General features: G+C 36.9%; 1 protein-coding gene and 1 long non-coding RNA gene across 2 annotated transcripts; one reads left to right on the top strand and one right to left on the bottom strand.

The window, feature by feature from the left end:
- Window positions 1–386: 386 nt before the first annotated feature.
- Window positions 387–24,803, bottom strand: LOC410005 (beta-1,4-glucuronyltransferase 1). The gene is made up of 4 exons (XM_393493.6): window positions 24,553–24,803; window positions 11,844–12,832; window positions 11,585–11,765; window positions 387–2,072 (listed from the first exon to the last, which is right to left on the bottom strand). Exons 1-4 carry the CDS (start codon window positions 24,661–24,663, stop codon window positions 1,866–1,868), a joined length of 1,488 nt encoding a protein of 495 aa, XP_393493.3. The 5' UTR covers window positions 24,664–24,803; the 3' UTR covers window positions 387–1,865.
- LOC107964568 lies at window positions 24,572–25,155 on the top strand. Its single transcript, XR_001703292.2, has 2 exons — window positions 24,572–24,707; window positions 24,886–25,155. It is a non-coding gene; the product is annotated as an uncharacterized LOC107964568 (long non-coding RNA).
- Window positions 25,156–25,329: the final 174 nt, after the last annotated feature.

The raw sequence follows: 25,329 nt of genomic DNA, 5'->3' as shown, positions 1-25,329 counted from the left end.
TTAAGTTCCATCGACCTCGTTTCCCTGTTTTCGTGCACCGCGTACGTGCCGGTGCAGAAACTCACCGGCAGATATATATATTTATTCCTCTATGGCAAGTCTCTGATGACTTTGGTGATCCGTGAGTGGAAGCGGTAAACGGGCTTATTAGTTTCGTTTAAGGTGGAACGGAATGAAGCGGAAGTACGAGTAAACCATCCTTGATCACGGCCACTTGATTGCCTCTCTTCCATTTCCATTCTTCTTCCTCCTCCCTTTCATTCCTCTCACATAAATTTCGACTCGTAAGTTTCGTAAGTTACGATTTTTAATCGATACTTTTCGATTAATATTATAATAACAACGCGAATAATTCGAACGATGGCTCGAAAAATAATTCTCTTTTCTTTTTTTCCTCCTCCCTCTCCTTCGTGTTTATTATGGGATTATGGGACGATGGGTGGATTTGGTTCTCTTGGTTGAAGTAAGAATTGATAAATACTTTCACTGCTATAATATTATTCTATTGACGATAGAAAATTGACATTATCGAAAAACACCTATGCAGCATTAACGCAACTAACGTATTAATTATTCGAGACTCGAAGAATAAAATTAACGTTTCAATGTTATCAATACACGATAAATTACATTCTCACATCGCGAAAGAAGAAATTCCTCGAATATCCATCGAGTTGTTATATAAAAAAGGCGGCGATTTAAGATCGGACGCCTTCGTAGGCCTATTATGGACTATCGTGTCAACGGTTTCTTGTATATGATATTACGCGTGCGCGAATCGATCGAACAAACCGGTTTTTTCGATCCAAAATTATTTCGCTCTTGCCTGAAACAATGTTTGTACGATGAGTGTGCACATGGATTTAGAAGTTAACCATAAACTTGACGTTTCGTGTTTACACTGTCCTCTGTTTCTCCTCCTCGACTAAAAGATATGCGAGATGTTGAGACGATCTACGTGATATGTCACCGATTGACCGGGACGGATATTACCGGAGTTGAAGCAAGAAAATACCGAGAGCTTGAGAGCTATGTACCTCAGCATCCATCCAAGCAAGAGGTTTCCTCCTTACATGTACGTAACGATTTGCATATCGAACTTTGGTAAATCGGCCATCTCGGTTGTTGAGTCGTATTTATTATTTCACTGTCATTTAATAAATTCATAAATGTTAAATTTAACGGGTGCAACTTTTGGACAGGCGTCGATAGAGGGTCACGAAGTAATTGATTATTTTATCGATAACGACAGATAAATTATCGCCGGGCTATTAACGGGATCTTGCGACGTGGAAGCGGGAAAAAATCGGTTTGAGCAACGACCATTAGCCGGCACATTAACCATCATTTTCTTCGCTTTAAACATTTTTCAAATCTCGCGAAAGATTGGCATAAAACGATAATCAAACACAACAATGGATGGATCGATTTTTTAGGTATGAAATAATGAATATCTGTTTGCATTTATAAATAAACGCGAAAAACCGTTGTTCAACTTCAAATATTTAATACTGTAATCTGACATTATGTAGATCGTTCGCGACACGAAATACAAAATATATATATATATATATATGTATATATATATAGAAAATGATCTTCGATTCGACGGTGCGAAAAAAAATAGAACAGTCGATCGATTAGATCGTCGAGGATACGTTCGAACGTTCGTATCGCCCGTTTACAAACGTTTTTCTTTAAACGTTATGGCACAAACGTGTTCAGGTAAAGGGATCAGAGAGCCACACCATCATCTTTGGGACAGTCACGGATCGGTGTGTCACGTTCGATGAGTAGCGACGAGTGTGAAGGACGGCGATCCAAGATCTCGTGACGAGTCAACGAAATCTTCGACGAACTTTTCGTCAGTGGGCGTTCTTCATCATCTTTAAGGGGTCGCGCATGTAACGGGCGAAAACCTCTTTCTTGAACGTCTCGAAGTGTTTCCTGTTGGCACTGTTCTGCCGTTCGCGCCAAGCCGGCCTCGTCTTCCTTGTCTGCAGGCCCCAGTGACCGGTGAAAACCGGGGAAAGGACCTTGAATTGGTAACCAGCCACGAACATTTCGTATACCTGTGCACACAAAACGGAGAAATCATTGTTTAAGTATATATATATCGATGATTTTCAAAGTAAAATAATTAAATAATTAAATTACAGGTGTGTTGATGAGAAAACGAAGAAGAAGACAATATTTCTAAGTCTTTTCTAGCATCTTTTTTCTTATTACAAACAAGGAAATAGAAAATCATTTCAAATAAGTAATTCAACTTTGTTTTCAGGGCTTCTTCTGGAGGAATAATATTCGATAATAATATTCAATTTCGATGAAGGAATTTCATCAAAATATGAATTTGAATTTTCAACATCTGAAAACTGCACTTTTAAATTTACTTGATATCCATCCAATTTTAATATACTATATCTTAAAACAAACGTGAACAAGTAAAAAATCCAATTGAAATTTTTCGATTGAAATTCTAATTTACATTTTTCATTTATTCAAGGCGATTTTTCCTAGCAATTGGATTAACCTGAACCTGGCGTGGATTTTAATATTCTGAACGACATAAGAATACAATTTGTTCAATTAATTCAAATATTCAAGTTGCTTTAATCAACAAGAGGAGGGGAAAAATAAAAAATAAAAAAATTCCCTGCTTCTCTGTTTCAAGAGTTTCCATAAATGAAAATCTCAAAACGCTATGGTATAGCGTGTAAAATCCCTGACAATGGCTGTTACACATTTTTCCCGTGTTTTCAAATCAAAACGCGAAACAAACGTTGGCCAAATTTTCCCACCGTTTCACAACTCGTTCGCGAAATTGAAAAAGTATTCTTACGTCCGTTCCATGCAGAGATTCAAAATCCAAAATGGAAAACATGGATGGATGAATAATATAATGGAACGTAAAATTACAACAGCTTCGCTGTTTCTTCTTCTTCTTCTTTATGCGGAAAATCATCGAAATAAAGTTTCATAAAATTTTCCGCAGATATCACATAGCGACACAGGGAAACACTGCGTTTCCCCATACGTTAGAATAGTGGAAGGAGGAGGAGGACGGCTGGCAATCTCGTCCTACGTTCGCCAACTGAGACAGGTCAGACACACCTAACAGACGGGATCCGGCATTGCTGTTCTCCAGTATGGATGCGTCTTCGTGAATAATCATACGTAACAATGGCAAGTCATACGTGACAGTCGCGCGTAAACCCAGGCAGACAGGTTGTGATTACCAAGAATAACAATATGCCTGTTTCATTCGTAATTGCGCCAAACTTACTCGATAATTTTCACAATGATTTGGAAAAATTTGTTGTCTTAGCTTTTCAAAATTATACGAACGAGATTTTCTTGTGAAATTTTTTTCAAAGATATAATAATATTCCTGAATAAGAGGAATTATAATTAACGTAAATGCGTGAATAATGTTTTTTTTTAAACACGAATCTTTCTAAAGAAGAATAATGTTTTAAGGGTTCGTAGAGATAAGAGAGACACGCGGGTATCGGCCGTAATTAACGTGGAAGGAACGTGGAGGATCTACAATGCGGAAACGCGCCAATAACGCCTTCCGCGACGTCCAAAATTGATAGACGACGTGTAATCTTCAGTTTCAGAGACGACCAGTGAATAATTATATGTACGCAGAGGCAGAATGACATAGTGGTGCAGAGTTTCCAGGATCGAGGTATTGTTAATCACGCGAATTCTATCGTAAGAACGTATCTATTGTCGTCCAATCATTCAAACATAATCTCGTTCGTGCAACTGCGTACGCTTGAATGAATTTCATAACGATGACAACGTTGAATACGATCTACTCTAAGAAAATATAAATTCTCAACGCACGATTTTATCTTTACGTATGAAAATAATTCTACAATAATTAATGTTTGAATTTAATGGACTAAATTTAAGAAGTATTAAATTTCATCTTATCTATTGATCGTCGTAAATCATTAAAGAAGGATAAAGTTTTAAACTATATATCTTATCCAAGTTTTACATTGTATTTTTAGATCGGATTGATTCGATCGTCAAACGAAAATGTTATCAAATCATCGTTAGAATTATTACACCTTTGATTAGAGAAATCTCTTTGGCGAGAGTGGGAATATTAATCGCGCGCAATGGTCGAACGTCATCCTTAATGTAAACACTTGCCTCGTTGATTAGTAAAACTGAATTGCCCGTGTAACGCGCATTGCACACGATTATACATCTTAATTAGTCAGTGGACGGGAATTAATTCCCTTTACAGCATTTCCCGGGGGTCACATTCTTGCGGCCGTGGTGTAAAACATTTCTGCCTCTTGGAACACGAGCCCCACTCGTGGGGCACCTGTTTGTCCCGAGTTTCGAGGGAACACAGATTGCATTAAACAACGTAACGAGTTGACGTATCTTCCTAATTACCCGGCCCGGACACTTTGCTTTGGCCGAAGGATTCCATTTCTGCATCTAAAATAATCACAGAACAGGACAAAGAAAGAAAGTTTCGAGTTAATTTTTATCACCCAACGAAATGAATAATGAAACGAGAAATAAAAGAGAAACAAGATTTAAATTCAAAATAAGATTGAGAGGAGTTAATTACAAAGATATAATATTGATATATTATTCTTCCAGATATCAAAACGATGACAAAAGTTTATAATGTGTGTTTCAATTAATGAATTACAAGTTCAGGTTAGATAAAGCGAGATGGAAATAGAATGAGATCGCTTTATCCACTACTAATTTAAATTTTCTAACTGAGTTATAACAATTTTAATAAAATTCATCGTTCGAAGGTATTCCATATCGTTTCTAGATATATATTTTATAAACCAACTTTGGCTTTTTTCTAGAAATTCGATCCTCCGAATACATCCAAATAAATCTGTTTAAATTAATTACATAAATAATCTTCGTTTAAAAATACAAAATATCTCTATCAAGATAAATTTAAATTAGCGATACACGATACACGAAAGAATTGTTCTTCTTTGTTTCAAACAATTCGTTTCAACGTACAACAAAGCTTTGAATATCCGAAATTGCGGTTAGAATAACCGCTAAAACTTTTCAAAAGCAAACGGAATGATCCGAGGTATTTAACATATTCCAGACTGCGCTCCCTCCGTTTGGACCACCCCGCTCTATTCAAACGATATCCAACCGTTGTAAACTGTAAATTTACGCAATTTTGGCTAGATCCAGCTAACGATCGTTCTTTCGTTTGGCCTGCACTGACAGCATATTCCATTCGCTCTCTCTCTCCCCTCTCCGCGAAGAGGAATACGAAATAATGTTGAAACCGGGCGCCCTGTGCGCGGTTTGCGTTCACACTAATCATTAACCTTCGTACATGGACACACTTGCACATACATTGGAACATATTCTAACATCCTGTTTATTTATAGGTATTTGTGCGACTCGTGTGTGCATCACGAGCATCAAGTTATCAAGCGTGGAATTATTTCTGGACCAAGAAAAGGGTGGGCGACGAAAGGAATTCCCTCTCTCGAGAATTAGAAATTTCGAGAATCAGCTTTCGAAAATTACGAAAAGATGAAAGTAAAAGATTTATTTCTTTCTTTTTTCTATCTCGTTCCTATTACTTTTGTACACTAGTGAAATAATGGAGTCATTGAAATATAAGTAGAATTTTTATCAAGTCTTACATCTGCTGCAACTGTTTTAGAGAAAATATGTATGATGTAAATAATGATAATCGTATTAAATTATCGACAAAGAAAAGTATCAAAGATATCAAAGATATCTGAATGAATTATACAAGAAACGATACGAAGTTTATAAATAGTTAGGAAGAAATGGCAATTTTATGGCACCATCTGTCGTGGACAAAGTGTAAGGGAAACTGTGCGTGGGTTTTGTTTTACGTACCTTGGGGAAATGTGTTAATTTCACGGTTCAGCATCGACGGAGGCCACCATCGCCACCGCGGACCATTACGATCATGACACGCCACGCCACCGCCTAACACACTTTATTCGATCCCCGTGTTTCTAGAATTTGGGTGATTAAATTTAACGAGGGGATAAAGATATTATCCCCCTTTAGAGGATTACGGTTTACGCTGATTTATAAGTTCGTTTAAACAAAGACACACGTTTCGACGTTGGTCAAATACAAAATGAGCATACGTTACGTCGAAATTTATTGTATCTTTCATTTCTTCCATTTCTGGAATCTACTATCTAAAATCCAATCAAATCACAAGGAATCAAAATTCAATATTCCCCGCCGGAAATGCCACAAAATATCCCATATAATCCGTTTCCAGCGAAAAACAAAAGCCCGAGTAAGCCCGCGTAATAGCGCGAATATCCAACCACGGAATTAATGAGAGAATAACGAAAAAACTCGCTCGTCGAATCAAACTATCGTTCCATTCCAATTGATCCTAGCTCTCAAACAGGAATAGAAAATGGCTGTTCCCTTTATCAAAATGGCGCCCTTGGTGATTCTCTGATGAATACCTTGGTAACGCATTAGGGCCATACGTGACGATGCATCCGCAGGACCCCTTTAAGTTCGGTAAACAGTTTGGCGCATAATTTTTCAGCGGATAACCGAGTGAAACAGCCGAGTAAATCTGATAATTGAGTTTTATGCGATCGCACGTCCGTATAAATCCTAGCGAGTAAGGATTCTACGTAACGTGTCTTCTACATTTATCTTACATTTATCATATCTGGGAGATCTGGAAAGGGACGGATAAAACACCATCAACGAATTGCCTTTCAATTCCGATCGGCTCGACGAGATAAACGACGAGGGATCCTCCTCGCGTGATTTTAACCCCGGAGGTTTCTCGTAGGTAAACTCTCTCTTAGGAGGAAATAACGAGAGGGATTGCTTAAATTGCTTCCTCCTCCTCATTGAGTGATGATATTATACAGTGACGAAAGGCGAATGAATTTTATTTTTGTATAAAATGGAATTATTGGATAGAAAATCACGCGTGGACCGTGAATCGAGTGTGTGTCAATAGTCGAGGAAGGAAGATAACAAAACGATCAACGATAATATCAACGATAAGCTTGGCGATACGTGAATTTATTGCTTGTCATTAGTATGGACGTGTATAATTGGGGGATCATATTGTGTATAACATGTTGAAAACACGACAATGACGGGGGTCGGAATTCCAATATAGGAGCAATTATTTATAAACAATGGCGCATTAATGTTAATGTACACATCCGACGATGACGATGATATATAACAAGCTTTCTATGACGAAACTAATTGCGAGCGGAGGCATTCAGCATCTACTAAATTCGATAATTAAACCGTCCACTACATTTACCGATTAAACATAATGGAATATCCATCCAAATTTGTTGCCTTCCGCGATAATAATAATAATAATAATAATGTAGATATACGTGAAAAGATTGCATTCGAATTGATCTCTCGGCGAAACAACGAAGTTCGTTCGAATAATAATAAGAACCATTGTAGAAAGGAGAGGGGAGAGTGCCATTGTATAACCGTTTGAAGAATCGATTATTAATGACGATAAATCTTTTGTTACATATATATATTGAAACTTGGAAAAATTAACGCTGAGAGAGCAAACGATTCAATTTCCATTAATCTATTATTTTCCCAACCGTATTCGTCTTCCTTCTTTTCCTCTGCTTCGCTACTCTCACCGTAAAGTCTTTATCGGAATCGAGTTAATTACGTATCGATAGCCAGCCACCATTCACCGGACAATTTTATCCGGGCTAATAAGAGGCGGAAGCGAGGCGGAGAAGGAAGGAAGAAATTATATCGGTGGAGATAGAGAAAGAAGAAATATCTGAAAAAGCAACGAAATCATCCCGGTAAACTTTTAATAGATCTCTAGGTTAATCTCTTTTTTTTTTTTTTCCGACAAAATTCCATTCGTCGGGCAGACAGAAGAGGGAGGAAGAAACGGCGATCCGTGGAAATAACTTCGTGCTTCGTTCGCTTTCAATGAAGTCGAATCGCGCCATTCAAGCCCGGTCCGCTTCCTGATTGACGACTCGCGCCGAGGTAATCGCTCAATCGGCGAGCACAGACAGGTGAGGCAGGCAGCTATCTTCTTTCCCTTTGAATCGAAGCCATCTGCACGCAGCTTGCCCATCCCTCCTCCCCTGCCTTCCACCCACAGGGCAGCCTGCTCGCGTGTCTCGTCACTCACGGCTACGGCATCCCGGTGCTGTCGAATCAATTTCATACCCGATCGAAAGTCAATCTTCGAAATGAACGTCGAAAGGTCAATATTGAAACGAGTCGCTTCGAAATTTATCGAGACGGTGCACAGAGGACGCTTGTTGGAGAACGCTTGAGGGGGAGGAGGGAAGGAGGGGATAATATTTCGAAGAGCGCCCCTACATTGCCGTTCCTTGCTACGTGCATCGAATTACACGATAAAAATATTTTTCTATCGTTTGAATTTCGTGAATCGTTGTTGTTGTTATTGAATTTCCGTATTTTTCGTATCGATGGTTTTGAAGAATCGTGGCACAATACACCTCGCACGAAGAATACGTTTTTGATTGCACACGAGATGCAATTTGTCGTGGAATTCGCGGGATCAAGTGATTTCAATCCTTGTAAAAATTTTCCAAGATTAGAAATCGGTCGAGATGATTTTTTTCGAATATCTGGCGAAATTTCATCTCGTCGAAGAATATTGGTTTATAAAATTTGTAAGAATAATTGCGCAACGAATGTATAAAATTGGAAATATTATTATGTTCTTGATTTATCTCGATAAAATAAAAAGAAAATAAACATGGAGAAACGAACAGCTTTAAAAAAAGAGGAGAAGATAAAAAACTTATGAACCAAATAAATTCTCTCGAACGTTCTCCAGAAAGCGAGCAACAAAATCAATCACCGCACTAATTTTCTTAAAAAAAAATAAATCTCATTTTAATAAACTCGTCGAAACTGAAAACTTCAACCCGAATAAACGAACGTACGAAACGTAAAAAAAATTCGCTTCGCCCGTTTCGAATTTGTCTCCCTGTTCGAGGGAGGGAACGTGTTGCTCTCGGCCGAGAACAAGGTGGCAAAAAAGGTGGGAAAGGCCAGCTTTACGGGATGTTTTCGAAGGAACAGGGTGGAATGGAACGCGAGGGAGGGTTGGAGAAGGAAAAGGAAAAGGAAAGGAAGGTGGAAACTGGATGGTTGCTCGACGACGGAAAGAACGGCGCGACAGGATTGCATTGGATCGTGAGGGACGGACCCGTCAAGAGGTTGGAGTGGAGCGAAATACAAGAGGGATAGGTGAGGCGAACGATATCCATTCTCATTCCTCCGTGGGGAGTGGATGTTGCGCGAACGAACCGCAGAGAAGATGCGAATACCGATGGTACACCGTTGGAAACGGAGAGAGAGAGAGAGAGAGAGAGAGAGCGTGTTACGTTGCTTACGTTCGCGCCTGTGTACGCCTGTTTCGCGCCCGTTGTTACCAACGCTCGTGTAGATTTATACCCGTTTTATTGCCGCGGCATACTTGCTTTCGCGAATACGGAGCAGGGCCACGCTGCGCCCGGATTTTCGCCGCACGATGGAATTTCGTTATTTCCATCCCAGGGAATCCTGAACGGGTTTCCCTTCCCTCCGAAACCTCCGACACCGCCGTTGGAAAAAAAGAAAAAAAGCCACGAAACGCGTCACGCGTGTCTGCACGCGTTTTTCCCCGCGTTGCGTGCGTAGCATTCCTGGCGTAGATCGATAGATCGCGCGGATGGGAACGCGTTAAGGTACGATACGTTGATACGTAAGATGAGGGGGTTGGAAAATTTGATTTAAGAAGACGAGGATTTATCGAATTGTTCTTTTTAAATCGATAAAACTTTCACGATTAATAATTGGATAATTCTGGTAAATGAAACTCGTTCAAAATTCGTGTCGTTCGGAATCGTTTTTCAATCAATCGCGGTTATATTCTGCTTTAAACATTCGTTTCCGTGATAGAAATATCGTTATATCTATTTATTGGGAGTAATTTAGGAATTTTTTTCTTTTTATGAAGAATTGTTGTGAATTTCTTTTATTTTATTGCGATTATTGTTATTCCAGTATATTTAATTCCTTCTAATTGGGTTACAAATTCGCATACGTATAGGATATAAATGTGAAAGTGAAAGTTTGGTATATATTGTAGGCTAACGATTCTCAATTCTCGAGTATACAATTTTATTTATAATTCGAAATTTTTTTTATGAAAATTCGAACGTAAAACAGAGACACTGTGTCATGAAATTTATAACTCGGTGTAAGTAAATATTACATCGATAGTAGTTATTGTATACTTCATGAGATATATTATAAAATAAATTTTATCGCCAATAAAAACACGTTATTTGAATATTCATAAAAGATAACCGAACAATAAATATCATCGTACGTTCTACGTATTTTTTTATCCCAACATAAAAAAGAACCACCTACAAATACTGCAGAAAATTAAATACTAATCAATATCGATCATATTTTCTTTCTGTAAGTATCAATAATATAACATCTCTATTATTTAATTAGAAAATTAAAATCAAATCTAGTTTCGTGCTATTTCTAGTAGTAGCTCGATGAAATTCGAAAGAATCTTTGGATAATCCAATAACATTCTACTATTAATGTTATCAATAGATACGAAAAATACGAGTTTGAGACGAGAATTAATCCATATCAGAATGCGAGGGGTACATTTCTGATATACAATGGTTTCGATTAGACGGTAGGAAACGTATCAAGTTTAAATTGAATAATGCTTGTTCAGCAAAATGAGCCTCCATTGCGCGATAACGCCTGCAACGATAATATGTAATTCAATTAATATCCTTGGCGCGTGGGATTTGCCCGAGTTCGTACCACCAAACTACCATGTGTTCCCCTCGAGTTCTCACTCTCGAGCTATTTCCTCTCTCGAGCTATTTCCTGGCTGATCACCATCCCCGTATCGTCGTCGACCTCGAATCGCGTGAATATACAATATTTTTTTTTTCTCTCTTTCTTTCCCATTTTGCCACGTTTTAATATCGGCCGCCGCTCAATTCGCGAATTCACATTTGCTCGAATGTTCTCGACAATGTGAAAAACGATACGAGTATAACTGTTTAATTCGCTCTCCGCGCTTTAATTCGATTCGCGCTCATTTCGTTTCCGGTTAAAAATAATCGTTCAAATTAGTTCCGCCCGGGGAAGAAGTTTTGAAATTAACGGTAAATGTCTAATTGAATTGAATCTGCGTTAAATTAAATTATACAATATCATTTCCAGAAAGTTGACCAATAAGGTTTAATAAGGCGATTCTTAAGGCGATTTTCAAACTATTTTATCGTTCGCGAAAATTTTCCTTTCGAGTTTGTTAACGATTATTTTAGAGGGAAAAACAAATCGCGTAGTAGTGTTGGGTATGTGCCGTCAACGGGTCCGAACAAATCGAAACAATAAATAATAATTAATTTACGAATAATGAAGTAATTAGATTCGATATACGCTTGCTTGTTTCGTTAACAGCACAATATCTGATAGACCAGATTATTAATCATCAAAAAATAATATCCGTGTGAGAAATTCATACCTGAGTGTTTCTAGTGTATCCGTAACCCATAAATCTTTCGTCGTGAGCCGGAACGATATCCTTTGCCACGTAGAACGGTTCGTAAAGGAATTCAAAGTTCGTCACGTCGTGACTGACGTACACCTTGCCACTCTTCATATTTCCATACTTTTTATGATTGGGCGAGGTATCCAATATCCATCTAAACACAACACGTACGTAATTTGAATAATTTTATTCATAAAAAAAAAAGAATAAATAAATAAACAAACGTTCTCACCTGGTGAAATTGGTCGCGAACTGATTGTGGATAAAGACTTTCTGATGGAACGGCCTGGCCAACCCCTTCCTCGCCAACCTGACCAATTCCGTCTTATTCTGCGGAAATCTGACGCGTGAGTCCAGCTCGTACGTCGGTATCACGTAGGCGCACTTATCACAGGTATCGGCTCTAAGAAATTCATCGAGGGCCCCGGTCAAATTGAAACTCGGCACGATGTCCACGTCGGTGAGGAACACGTAGTCGGACTGGCAATTCTTCCTGGCCAGGTTCCTCATGTGATTCTGAGGGTACGCGTTTCGTATCCGCCAGTTGGCCTGCTCGTTCGAGACCCCGTTCATCAACTCGTTCAACGTCCCCTCGGGTTTGGCACAGTCCACCATCTCGGGCGGGTCAAATTCGCGGGGCTGCCTCTTCACGGGTCTGACCCTGGGCACGGCCAACGAGAACGCAACCCTCTCGCGTATCGGCTCGTAACACTTTCTCAGGTAGATCAGATACTTCTGCAGAACCTCGAACTCCTCGTCGCCGGCCACGTACAAGGCGACCGACATCGGCCCCGTCCAGTGGTGGGCCGCCTGGACGATCGAGTGCAGCTTCTCGACGGAGCTCTGCGTGGCCAGGCACACGCGGTAAGCACGCGACAATTTAACGAAACTCGACCCGACGAGGATATGGTCGAAGGTGCGGAACAACCTGCGGGCGTCCCATCTGCCGAGATTTATATTTAATTTCAACTCGGTCGCGTCAACTGGCAACGATTGGTAATCTTGCGTGACGCAGTCCGATTGTTGCTGCTGCTCTTGCTGCTGCGGCTCTTTGATTAAAGTGCCGAGGTTCCACTCGGTTATAGCGTTCGATCCCAAATCCCTCGGCATTATGATCGGGAGGCAAGTCTCCGACTGCAGCAACAGGAAAGTCAACGTGATATTCATGAGAACCAGAATAACCAGGCAGGTCAGACTTAAGTTCGATGGCCGACATCCCAACTGCATATGAAAATCAAAGAGTGATTTTGTCGTTTTAATAAATCTTTTTACGTGATGATCGAGAAAAAGGAATGAAAGCGATTAAATTCAATTCGTTCAAATGTTTTTATCAAACGGATGAATTAAAGGTTATGAAAGAAATTTTTTTGTGATATATATATATATTTGTGTTCATAGTAGAGATTTCTCGAAATACGAGATTATTGACACGGAGAAACAAATAAAAGAAATGGATGTAGTTTGAAATAGCAACTATAAGAAGAAAAGGAAATAAGTGCATCGTTTATATCATAGGAAACTAAAACGCTGAGCGAAATATGGCTACGATTATAACTTTGAAACTTTGTTGGCCAAAGTTCGCCGAGAAAAAAAATCATGCCGCAGCTATTTCACTGCAAAACATGGGGGTAAACAAGTTTTCGATGTCTCGATAAGGAACGAAGTCTTTGGCAACAGTATATTGGGTCTGTCTAAAACAGAATCGGGTTGCTTGTTTTATCGTTCTAATTACCGCGTCCTCGGTTTCTTGTTGCCGATAGTTACGGGAAAAAAATAAAATATCATACTTTGATAAATTATTAAGAAATGTTGCCATCACGATATTTAAAACTCTTGAAATTAAAAATGAATTTTTCTTTCGAAAGAGAATCTAAATAAACGTGAAAATTAAAAGGCAATAATTATTGAAAATAATCGAAATCGTATTACATCGAATAGTTAAAATAATATAGTGATTCATACATTGATGATAAAAATTATATCTCGCAACGTTAAATTAAATTAAATGTTATATATATCTGATAATTTTTTTTTAATCTTTATCTTATCAACACATAAATGTCCATCTACTTTTTATTTCGATAATATTGTATATTACATAAACACAAGATTCGTATATCTAAGAAAATTTGATTCAAATATACTATCTATGTATTCTCGATTATATTTGAAATCAATCATGTAGATGTCTTTTTAGAAATTTTTCTTAAATGCAATCTGATTTAGTTGGTTTATAATTTAACGATTTTTATGCACTTCTGATAGTCCAATAAAAAATGTTTCCAATTAATCAGCATCATTAGGAATTTGAAAAAAGTTTAATTTCAATGGAAAGATCATATTGATTTTTTTTATAGATCGATTTTAAGAAAAATTAGTATTAAGAGCAATGAAGTGAAATTTTTAACGAAAATAAAAATAAAACAATATTGTGTTTCGATATTTCTGTTAAAAAAGAGAAGAAAAAGAATGACACTATATTTAAAAAACTAAACATAAATAAATAAATAATCATGTTTTTTAACAAAAATTTAAACATTCCTAATCTTCGTTAATGTAATTTTCACAATTAACGATATGCATAGACATAAAATCGATCAAATTTAGAGATTAACACGAATTAAACAGCTATTTTCCTTTCGAATTAGCTCGTTTCCTTATCTACAAAATATAATGTTCTACATTTATAACTATATACACGTATATCGATATTTAACAACAAAATTACTGCACTCTGCAAGAAGAAAATTTACCAAGAGATACACGCATCCAATGATTTTCTGGGAAGAATTCGCAATCGTACAAGTGCCTGAGAAATAGGAGTCGTAGGAGGATGGACCGCGGCATTCATAATAATAGCGCAATTATAGTGCTAAACGGAAGAAAACAGATTGTAGGTATTGTGAGGCAGCCACGAAAATGCACGGCAGAATTCCCTGGGGGATCCGGTGAAATTTCGCTTGGAAACAGCGGTTCTAGGGTGATAATGGATCGGTACGACTTCCCTGGGTACATTAAAATCACGATCATATATATAAGCCACAACAGGCCAAGTATTTAATGAACAAAATTCATAGTTCGCACCTTTGGCGAATATAATCTCTGTGTCCGATGTTATCTTCGATACAAAGTGTCCTGTACAACTTTTGTACCAATCCTAATGATTCTGTTTGCCAACAAGATTTAAGTAGTTTATCTATGTGATTATCTCTCCTCGTGTGATCGTCAGAAGATAGAAGTGACCAATAGAATTATTTGATTAAATCCATCTCCATGATTTTGAGAATTGTTTCTCTTTTTATCAATTGAATAGTTCTTTATTTTTTTTTTTGTATTAGATATAATTCATTATCGATATCTAATTGTTGATAATTAAATCTTTTTATTAAAAATATTATTAAGTGCAAACATTGTATCGATCTTTTTCAACTGGCCACTTTTATAATGGAATAATACAATTTTAATTTAACTACGCTTGGTTTATTAAAAACAGTACAAGACACTATAAAAAAAAATCGTCATTCGAACAAAAAATTCTTTCATTAATTAAATATATAATTTAATTAAAACAACTTATTTATTTACTCGACTTCTCTCTGGTTTCACGCTTCGTTAAAAATTGAATAGTAAAATTATAAAAAAAAAAAACGCCTCGACGTACAAAATAGAATAGGAATGAGAAACAATTGGTACAACTTTTCTCTATATATAATTTTATCAAATTCAATTATATAAGTATTTTCAGAATAGATAATAATTTTTTGAAGAATATAGGAGAAAAGTTTAAAAAATTTATCAATTATCAACATCTTGGGAGTATTATAATCGCGATTATAATATAAACCGGACATAACTCGAGGGAAAAAGGGAGAATCACGGATGAATGTGTAAAGTGTCCGCAGAAATGGCGGTATTACCTTGGCGCAGTTGTGGTTCCGTCTACTTGTTACGCGATCCTAAGGGAAAAATGGGGGGAACCCGGTCGCGTCCGCTGCAGCCAAGATTTTTACAAGCCGAAACTAACCTCCCGTATAACTGTGCAACGTACTGTAAAAGCGCGCGAGAAAAATTTCTGAACCCCGAGAGGCGTTTTCATCGCGTTTATACGCATTATACGTATTAACTTATTCTGACGCGATGCGGAAAAAAAAAGGAAAGAAAGAAAGACAGATGTCTCCATATTTAGACTATGGTATATTTATTTGCATACCACGCAATGTTCGTTTGCATACTATTAACCCGTGACGAATGTGGCTCGTCAAGTTGACGATGTACACGTATCATGAAGTTTAAAAAAAAAAAAAAAGAGTATCGAATAATTAATATTTATAGAGATGGGAATATTATGTATGGAAATTTCATAGGTTCTCAGGAATATATTGGATTATGCGAGCATTGTGATTAATATTTATTCAAGAATTATCGAATCGCTTTCGTTGTTCAATTTTGATCGAGTTATTAAAACTGGAAATATTATATTTGGAAGAAAGATTAAAGAAATAAAAGATAAATAATTTTTCAAAAATTTAAAATGTTAACAACTATTAGCTGGGCAAACGAGTAAAGTAAGCGCATATTTTTCGAGGCTGAATGGATAATATTATCCATCTTGCTCAATTTTTCGCATCTGGAAAACATGGCATCGTAACAAGACAAAGAGAGGAAGAAATGGGAGAAAGGGCATGATTGATTATGCAAACACATTGTTATTACTGATTCAGTGTGTCCTGGATACCGCGTGTACCACGGTTGGCAAATGTGTGCACGTTACACAGCTAACCCATTATCAAATTGTGTACTTGGGCTTTCGTTAGGTCGCACACGAACCACAGTGCAGGCTTTGCAGGCGCTGAATGTGTATACGATGCACGACGAAAGCTTGAAAGCACAATTCGCTATATCCGGTCCCTATGTTTTCGTGCGAAACTCTATCCTTTCTGTAATCACAATTCCAGCGCGCAGCAACGATACAGGAAATGCAACCAATGACACCAAGTGCGATCGCACGCATTATCGAACTAAACTTTTGATATACGACGATAAAACACGTCACGTTTCCATTTCTATCGTTAAAGGATATACGTGTACGCGTGCATTTTGATTATATTCGATCTCCATCTACGTTACACAGGATTAGTAATTAAAAATTTCAAATATTTGGGTAATAATAGATATTAAAATTATCAAAACTTATTCAGGAAATAGAAAAAACTTTGCCATTGAAATTATTTTTTATCCTAATATCTCATTGCCAAAATATAAAATTCTTAAATTACTACAAGAGAATATAAATGAGTTAATAGTTAATGATATTTTCTATATTTTCTCTTGAAAATGTAATTGTAATTTTCCAAAAATCTGTCTAATTCAGAACTGATCAATAATTCCAATAATATCAAAAATCAAAATCCAATCACTATTCTATACATATTTTATCCTTCACATATATACAGACAACAAGTGAAATCGAATCAAGTTTTATTATGCCTATCACGACATGTAGATCAAGAGGTACAAAGAAATGATTTCGTTAATTTCGGAGAGCATATTTATGGAAAATTCGGTTGCTCTTTGAAAACTGTTCTCAAAGGTGGTGAATGGAAAACGCGTTTTTGCTCCTCCTCCATTTTCGATTTTCTCTTTTTAGGAGAATGGGGGATGCGCTCGCAAGCAGAGACAGGCTCCTGGAAAGAAGGAGACGCGAAGGAGGGAAGAAGGAAGGAAAAGATAAAGGAGGGGAAAAGTTAAAGAACGACGGTAGGCTGGAAAAGGGTAGGAAACAGGTACGAAGATCGGGAGAGGCAGGAATAAAGGGTAAATTCCTGCTTTCAATTTTGCCACGGTCCCATTTTACTTCTAGTTCAGTGCCTGGATGCCTGTACCGAGGTCGGCCGCGCGCGTACAACGTAACTTAGTCCAGAATAAACTGAATACCATTCATTACGGCTCTCCCTTCGACCACCATCATCCCTCTCCCTTCGCCTTTTCCTGTTTTATCACCCTTCTATCCTCATCCTTCCGCCTCTCAAACGAAGCGTCGAAGGCGGTGGCGATACTGAAAAGCTGAGAATTGGAAATTCTTTGAAACTTCCCTCTATCTTCGTCTCCCTTCCTCTCTCTCGTTCTTTCCTTCGGTTGAAACCACTTCTATAGGTTCGGCCTCTCTCTCTCTCTATTCGGATACAGCCGGTGAAAGGGGTAGGTATTGGAAAGAGATGCGGTTTGCGATAATAAACGAATTGCGCCCATCTTCAACCCCTCCTCGCCATTCCACACCATTCCACTTTCCGCGGTGGAGATAAGCAAACGTGCGTATTATCGAACTTGCGAAAAATACCTCGGGCTGCTCGAGATAATCTGACGGGGGATTTTGCGGTGAACGAGGCGACGAGACGTCTATTTAAAAAGTTTCTGATACAATCTATCGTTCGTCGATTATTTCGGTTCGAAAGAATAAGTTATATAAGTTTATTAAATTAATATAATAGACGAAAAAGTGTAACGATATTATTGACTTAATACGAAATACGAATTTTAAATCGTTCTACTTTTTTGTACTCGAGTATTATATTCAATAATTCAAACTCAATATGTTCAAAAAATTTCAATAAAGAGTTGAAAAGATTAAATTTTTTAGGTGAATGAATATTTCTTCGATTAATCATATCAAGTATAATATATATCGAATATAAGAAAAAATTCATCTTGTCGATTGACCAATTAAGTTTCGTCAAATTGGAAACCGAAGAATTAGAAAGAAAATTCGATACACTTGAAAAATTTCGTATGTTTTCGTCACACGTGAACCATCCATAATTACCGATTATGAACGAATTTTATAAACGGGGATAAGTCATAATTTTCAATTCGTAGCTGAAAGCTACCACTAGGCTTCCAGGCTAATTGCAAACGCTCAATTCCGGATGTACAAAAAGAATCGTAGGAGAGGGAGAGAGAGAGAGAGAAAAGGAAAAATAGTTAGCCGGCCTCGATGGAATCTCAAAGAGGAATTTCTTTTCATAGCTAGAGGTCAGGCATAACTGTCGTAGTCCGGAAAGCACGAAAGCCACTTTTGTCGAGTGGTGAACCGCTGCAATTAAACGACTGCCCTTCTTTCCCCTCCCCCATCCGTTCATGTTCCTTTTACCCTAGTTCCTCCTCCCACCGTTTCTTCTTCTTCTTCTTCTTATCTCCACTTCCTGTTCCCCCTTTTCTTTCTCTCTCTTTTTTTTTTACGTCTTTACGCGATAATTAGCAGGTCTTCAATTTTCCCCCTAGTGCACGTATTTGCTTTGCATAACTACCGAGATAATTAAACAAGCTGCGATTCTCAGATCTGCCACAAACAGACCGACGACGCTGAGAATAGGAAGAAACGGAGGGGAAAAAAAAAGAAGAAAAAAAAAAAGAGGAGAGAAGGGGCGAGTGTCGTCGTGAAAATATGCAGCCGTACGAATCTCTGTTCCCTGGTCTCCGACCTTTTTGCTATCTGGAAGTGTAAATCGTGTCAAGAGACCCGGTGCGTGCTTCCTGGCCGAGTAATTAGCGAGCTTTGTCGTGCGCGGAAACTAAGTGGACAGGGCTAGTATTCTGCGGAAGAATGCGGAAGAAACAGTTGTTCAACTTGCTTCGATAAATCGTCGTAAGTCGTCATTAAAAAAAAGAAGATTTTCAAGAAGGATAGTTTATAGAAAACGATGATTAAAAATGAGAAAGTTTTGCTCTGGTGATGGAACATAATTCAACACTTTTCGTATTAATTAAATCAAGTAATTTAATTGTATGAAATTTTTTAGGATATAATTTGTCAACTTGTTTAAAAATAAAAATTGAAAAAGGGAACGAGATAAGTGAAAGAAATAATGGCGAATAATGGATAAAATAAAAAGTAGATAAATCGTCGTAAGTCGTCATTAAAAAAAGAAGATTTTCGAGAAGGATAGTTTATAGAAAACGATGATTAGAAATGAGAAAAGTTTTGCTCTGGTGATGGAACATAATTCAATACTTTTCGTATTAATTAAATCAAGTAATTTAATTGTATGAAATTTTTTAGGATATAATTTGTCAACTTGTTTAAAAATAAAAATTGAAAAAGGGAACGAGATGAGTGAAAAAAATAATGGCGAATAATGGATAAAATAAAAAGTAGACGCAATTATAGTGGTCTTGAGACGAGTGGCTAAAGTCTTTGGCCTTATTACATGGAGCTTAGAAAGGAACATTTCTTTTTACTTTCCTCTTATCTCTAATATTCTTTTTTTTTTATCGTGTACAATTGTCAAAGTATTGGAAAATATTTAATTTTCTACGATCTGTCCATAATTGTCAATTTAATTTCTTTTTTATCATATGAAATATGCAGACTTTTTAAATAATATACGAGGAAAATATAATCTTAGAATTAATTTTTTATTCCAACATATCAAAAATTTACTCTATATTTTTAAATCATTTTTAAATCTATTCCAAACAACTCTGTAAAACACCAGAGAGTACCAAGTACAAATAATTCCCTTGACTCTGTACGAAATGTCCAAGATAAAAATATGTACCAAGCGTTCTGGCAAAGCGTATGCAAGTTTACATATGCATATCATAATTTGACGACTAAATAGTTGAAAAAAATACATTCCCTACCGGTTATGCAAGAATAAATAGCTGGTGGGACTTGGCTAACGAAAAACAAACATAATTAACAAGTACCTAATGCATATAGAAGTAAGTGAAATGTTGCCAATTTAAGAAAGGCATTTATACACGAAAAGATTCTCTCTATTGTAACACGAATTATCAAACGTACATTCTTCGAGAAGAATTATATTCTCCGAATAATATTCATCCATATTTAAATGAAATATTTAAACGATAGATTTTAAAATTTATCGAACAACAATTTATCGAAAATCAAATTCTCGAAAGAAACGAAATTTTAAAATTTTAAATCGATCGGACATATTCCTTAATGAAATGAGATAAACGAGGAGCATGAAATCCGAACAAATCGTACGAAATCGTTTATTTCGTTAAACGAATGAGAATGGAGGATATCGAATGTAGATTCATGCGAGATCTACGGTTTTCGTTTGATTAAAAAACATTGTGTTCGAGGATCGGACGAACGGTGAACATCTCACGGTAAAAATAATCGAATCAAAACGTGACAGAGGCGCGCGCGAACGCCGAGAAAATGATTCAGTGATGGTGCGTTAGACGCATCAGACGGCGTATATCGGTATGTATGTGTAGCATGGGACCAACGGGGCTGGATGTAATTCGACGTTTTCGATTTGTATATCCGGCACGTCGACCCCATTGAAAACGGTCGGAAACGATAAAACAATATACCACGGCCGCGCTGCCGGTTTCCCGTTGAAAACACTTCGAAAATGTATTGAAAACACTCGAAAATGATTGAAATCAAACAAGTTACCAGGTGAACAAGAGAAATCTATCTATCGCGCTCATCGTGTCCGCTCGCTCTGCTCCTCCTGGTATCTGATCGAATGAATCATTTCAAATACCCCCCGGTTGACGAGAGATAGCATCTGTGAGACGGATGGATTTCACGCACCGAATTCGATCGGGATTCGTGCAACGAATTCGAAAGTATTCTACAGTTCGCGAGGCGACCGATCCATATCGTCGATAAATCGTGAACTTCGAGTTTCGACAACTATTTGCTTTTTTGGGAAAGGGATGTTTTCTGTGAAATAAAGAAAAATGTTACGTCTAAATATACGGATTTTGTTGCGACGAATTATCGCAGTTTTGGAATTCGAGATATATTGGATTTTGAAAGTTAGTTAATTGGATATTTAATTTGGAGATCGAAATATGGTGTAAAGAATACTTTATCTTAAATGTGACAGAAGATATAGATGTTATCGCGAAAGATGTACAACATCTATTGAGATATGATATTCTCTCTTTTATGGTCACGTGTGACACGTCCAATATATTGGCTACTCGTGATTTATAAAAGAGGATACTACGCTATCAAACTAGAATCGATACCCTCAACAAACGCGAGAGCTATTAATAACGAAACACTTGTTACATATGAAACATGTAAAATAATATTTCTAATTTTTATCTTTTTAATTGAGGGATATAAACAATTATATTTATTTAAAAAAAATATAAACAATATTTGAAGATAATTATATTTCAAATAATATATAAAATATTTGAGACAAAATTAACAAAACAAATGATTTATAAAATTGTTGTTTAATAGATATAAAATATACTAATAATAAGTGATTAAATAGCTGTTAATTAACCATCAAAAACATCAAAATCAAATGAAATCATCGTGTCTAATTCAACGTATAAACAGGTCTACTTATGCAAGGCAAGAGATTATTACATTGCCAACAATTATTTTGATAAAGAGTCATTAAGTAAGTTGCCATAATCTGATATAGAACCGCTGCAAGTAGTAGAAGTCACGCATGGAGTTGCCACCTTTCCTCGAAGCTTTTAGTACCTATATAACAATTAACAACGAATCAAGTACCATGTACCATGTGTAAAAAAATGGAAATAATCTGATTAAATCGAAACATAATGTGATATATTTCAAAGATAAAATTTTGAAAAATTTAAACAATTTTAAATATTAAAAATTTAAAATTTAAACAATTTTTGACTATTTATTTTTTTTTAGATTATATCATATCATATATTATATATATATATTATTTCATAAAGTTATGTTTGTCTTATTTCAATTATGTTATATTGTAAAATATTTTTAAAAATACATATATAATAGGATACATAGTAGGATATAAGTATCTTAAAAATTTGGAAATTAATTTCTTTACCATTTTTGTGTCACATGTGATTTTACCGGTTCAGAATAGAAAACGATTGTAGCGTTAATAGTGGTTGGAATTAAAACTTGATTTTATTATAAACAAGGTATAGATCAAACAGATTATCAGAAACAAAGTATATATAGAAATTTGTATTTCTTGATTTAACCATTTTACATTGACTTTTTATTATATTGCATTCTACAACGAATAAATTATTATTTTCAAAATTATTAATATTAATGCAATGACTCTTATTTAGAAAGATTAAATAATAAATAAATAATTATTTTCTACAAAAGACCTCATCAAATTTCTATTCATTGAAATATGTTATTAATTGAGAAAAAAAATCTTATAAATTACTGTCACAAAACAGAAAACTTTTTAAATATTAAATTTCCAATGAATTCCCTTGATCGAATAAATCTCAATATATAATTGTACCAGGTCAAAGTAACGTTTTACGTTTTCGTTTTTGCCAATAATTATAATCGTTGCCTCGACGATACACGACCTATTCTATTTGGCTCGCTGACCACAATAATTGGCAGTGGCCACGAGAGGACACACTTCGATACTTCTCATCCGTCAATTCATTAAGATTGCTTTCATACATGCCGATTCCCACGATGATTGTTTCCTAGCCTGAAGCGGCTCAATTATAGGCGTCAGAGTCTGCTCGCACAAACGCTGCTTGCACGTATATACATGCACGTGCACACATGTGGAGAGGGATGAATATGGAGATGCAAAAGGTTTGGAAGATAAAGAAGGAAATAGGTAGGTAGGTAGGTAGGGAAGAGAGGGAGAAAGATAATTCTCATTGTTCAGCAGTGGACGCCCTCGAGGCGTCTACCACTTCAAAGCTATTCGGTTCCCCGTAACTCTCATCGAACCAGAGTCCGGCAGTTAATGAACTGCCCTTCGGCGTTGCAATGCACGTTGGTGGTAGTGCCTGGTCGTCTAGGAACCTGGCCAAGTACCGGGAAGACCCATTATCCATTTACATAAAGGACCACAACGAGGACCAGCTAAGGATTTACACTGCTCCCTGCTAACCCCCAAGAATTTCCGGAAACCGTCGTAGGATTAATAGTCGTAGGGCCACGGATAGAGCCACGACACGCAATTTTTCGATCAGCTTTTGAACAGCTCGTTCTAACGATGTTTACGATCGACGTGTGTACGATCAACACGATATTCGTGTTAATTCGTAGCGATAACGATTCTTCCATTCTTTGTTTTAAATAATCGATATCGTTGTATCGGTATTTGCGTGCGCAAACACGTGCCATAAAATCGCAATTGTTATTATTGTCGATTTCATAGACTATTATCACTAGAATGGAATATAAACACGGTTAAACAGAGTTTCAACTGGAATATTCCTTTGGAGAATTGCCGTTTAATGTAAATTACATATTTAAGTATATGTTTATTAATCCTACAGGATTGTTATTTATTAATAATTATACTATTTGTTAACAATAGCGCGAAATGATATTGCAATTGATGATATTTAGATAATTAATATTAAAAATAAAGAATAGGTATGTTGATTCCAATTATTTGAATAATTGGATCGATTAAAGTGATAAAGTTAATGAAAAGTTGAAATTTAACTTCTTAATTTCAAAATGTTGACTGAATCAATCTAATTTGATTTAATAATATCGAAAACCAAAATGGAAACTAAAACGCTTGATTAAAAATCAATAATAACTAATAATAAGCACCATTAAATAGAATCAACATAACATTTTTATTTCACAAATAAAATATAGATGATGAATGGAAAGGTATCGTACGATGTAATAATAAAAAAAAAAAACAAATTTCAAAACACAACGAATACAGCCACATAAGCAAAATTGCAATGATATGAAATCAGTTGCAGCCACGTGAGCGCAGTGGTATCGTCCATCTCGCGTCCGACACAGTGGCGACATCTCGGACGCGATATTCGCGAATTTATTCCTGAACACGACGCGCGACGATAATCTTCCCGTCCGCGCAAAGGAATTCGCGTCTCGTAATCGGGATCAAGAGGCGCGAATACCTCGTCCCGAGAATTCGTCTCGAAAATAAGCGATCGTGAACCGACGAACCACTCACCTGAACCATTGATGTGTGTTGGCACGCGAGACAGACCTCCCCGCTTGGCGCCAGTCTGATGGTGAAATCAGTCCGTGCCAACCCCTGTCGTTGGCCTTGCACCCCGTGCATTCAGCATCAGGTCGCGCACAACACAACTGCACGCACGCACGCACGTGAGTACTGTTCACGTCACTACCACGACCACGCCCACGCGCCACCGAGTTTCCCCTTGTCCACGTAGACAGTTGACGTAGTGCCGTTAACTACCACCAGGGGTGCTGGTCGCGGAGTCGACAGCCGCGCGGGCGCAACCAGTTAAAATCGATTATTTCGACGCTTTCTTCTTTCTAGGGTCAATCTTAATCTGGACGTGATAAATCTATTCGGGATGCATCGCTAATTCACGCGCAACGGCTTCTGTGTACAGGCAGAACTCGTGGCGCCGCGACTACTAGTCGTCACCCAGCTTGCGGATCGTCGAGAATTTCACTCTCATCGATTTGCCCCTCGATAGATTTCTACGTTCGAGAGAGTCAAAAGCGGATACAATTCGTGTATTTCGAACATAATTCGTACAGTTTCGCTTAGATTATTTTGGGAAATATAATATTTTGTCAAAAATTATCTCGTTTTTGAATAAGGGTCAAAAATGATGCTGAGGTTAGTGGGTTAAGATAGGAATAGTTAGAAATGAATATCGAATAAGATATATATCGATAGTAATGAATAATAATCAATATTTGAATGGGTTTGACAGGCTAAATATGAAACGTTATTTTTTGTTATTAATAGAAA

This window comes from Apis mellifera, linkage group LG6 (genome assembly GCF_003254395.2).
Source record: "Apis mellifera strain DH4 linkage group LG6, Amel_HAv3.1, whole genome shotgun sequence".
Taxonomy (NCBI): domain Eukaryota; kingdom Metazoa; phylum Arthropoda; class Insecta; order Hymenoptera; family Apidae; genus Apis; species Apis mellifera.
Note: the sequence above shows the minus strand (reverse complement) of the source record. Positions and strands in the feature narration are given on the sequence as shown.

Excerpts from the sequence above, each read along its gene's own strand:
- LOC410005 (XM_393493.6), bottom strand. The coding sequence starts at position 24,663 with ATGCACGGGGTGCAAGGCCAACGACAGGGGTTGGCACGGACTGATTTC. Across the intron at positions 12,833-24,552 it reads AACACACATCAATGGTTCAG|TTGGGATGTCGGCCATCGAA; the intron begins GTGAGTGGTTCG and ends TTTCATATGCAG. Across the intron at positions 11,766-11,843 it reads TTCGCGACCAATTTCACCAG|ATGGATATTGGATACCTCGC; the intron begins GTGAGAACGTTT and ends TGTTGTGTTTAG.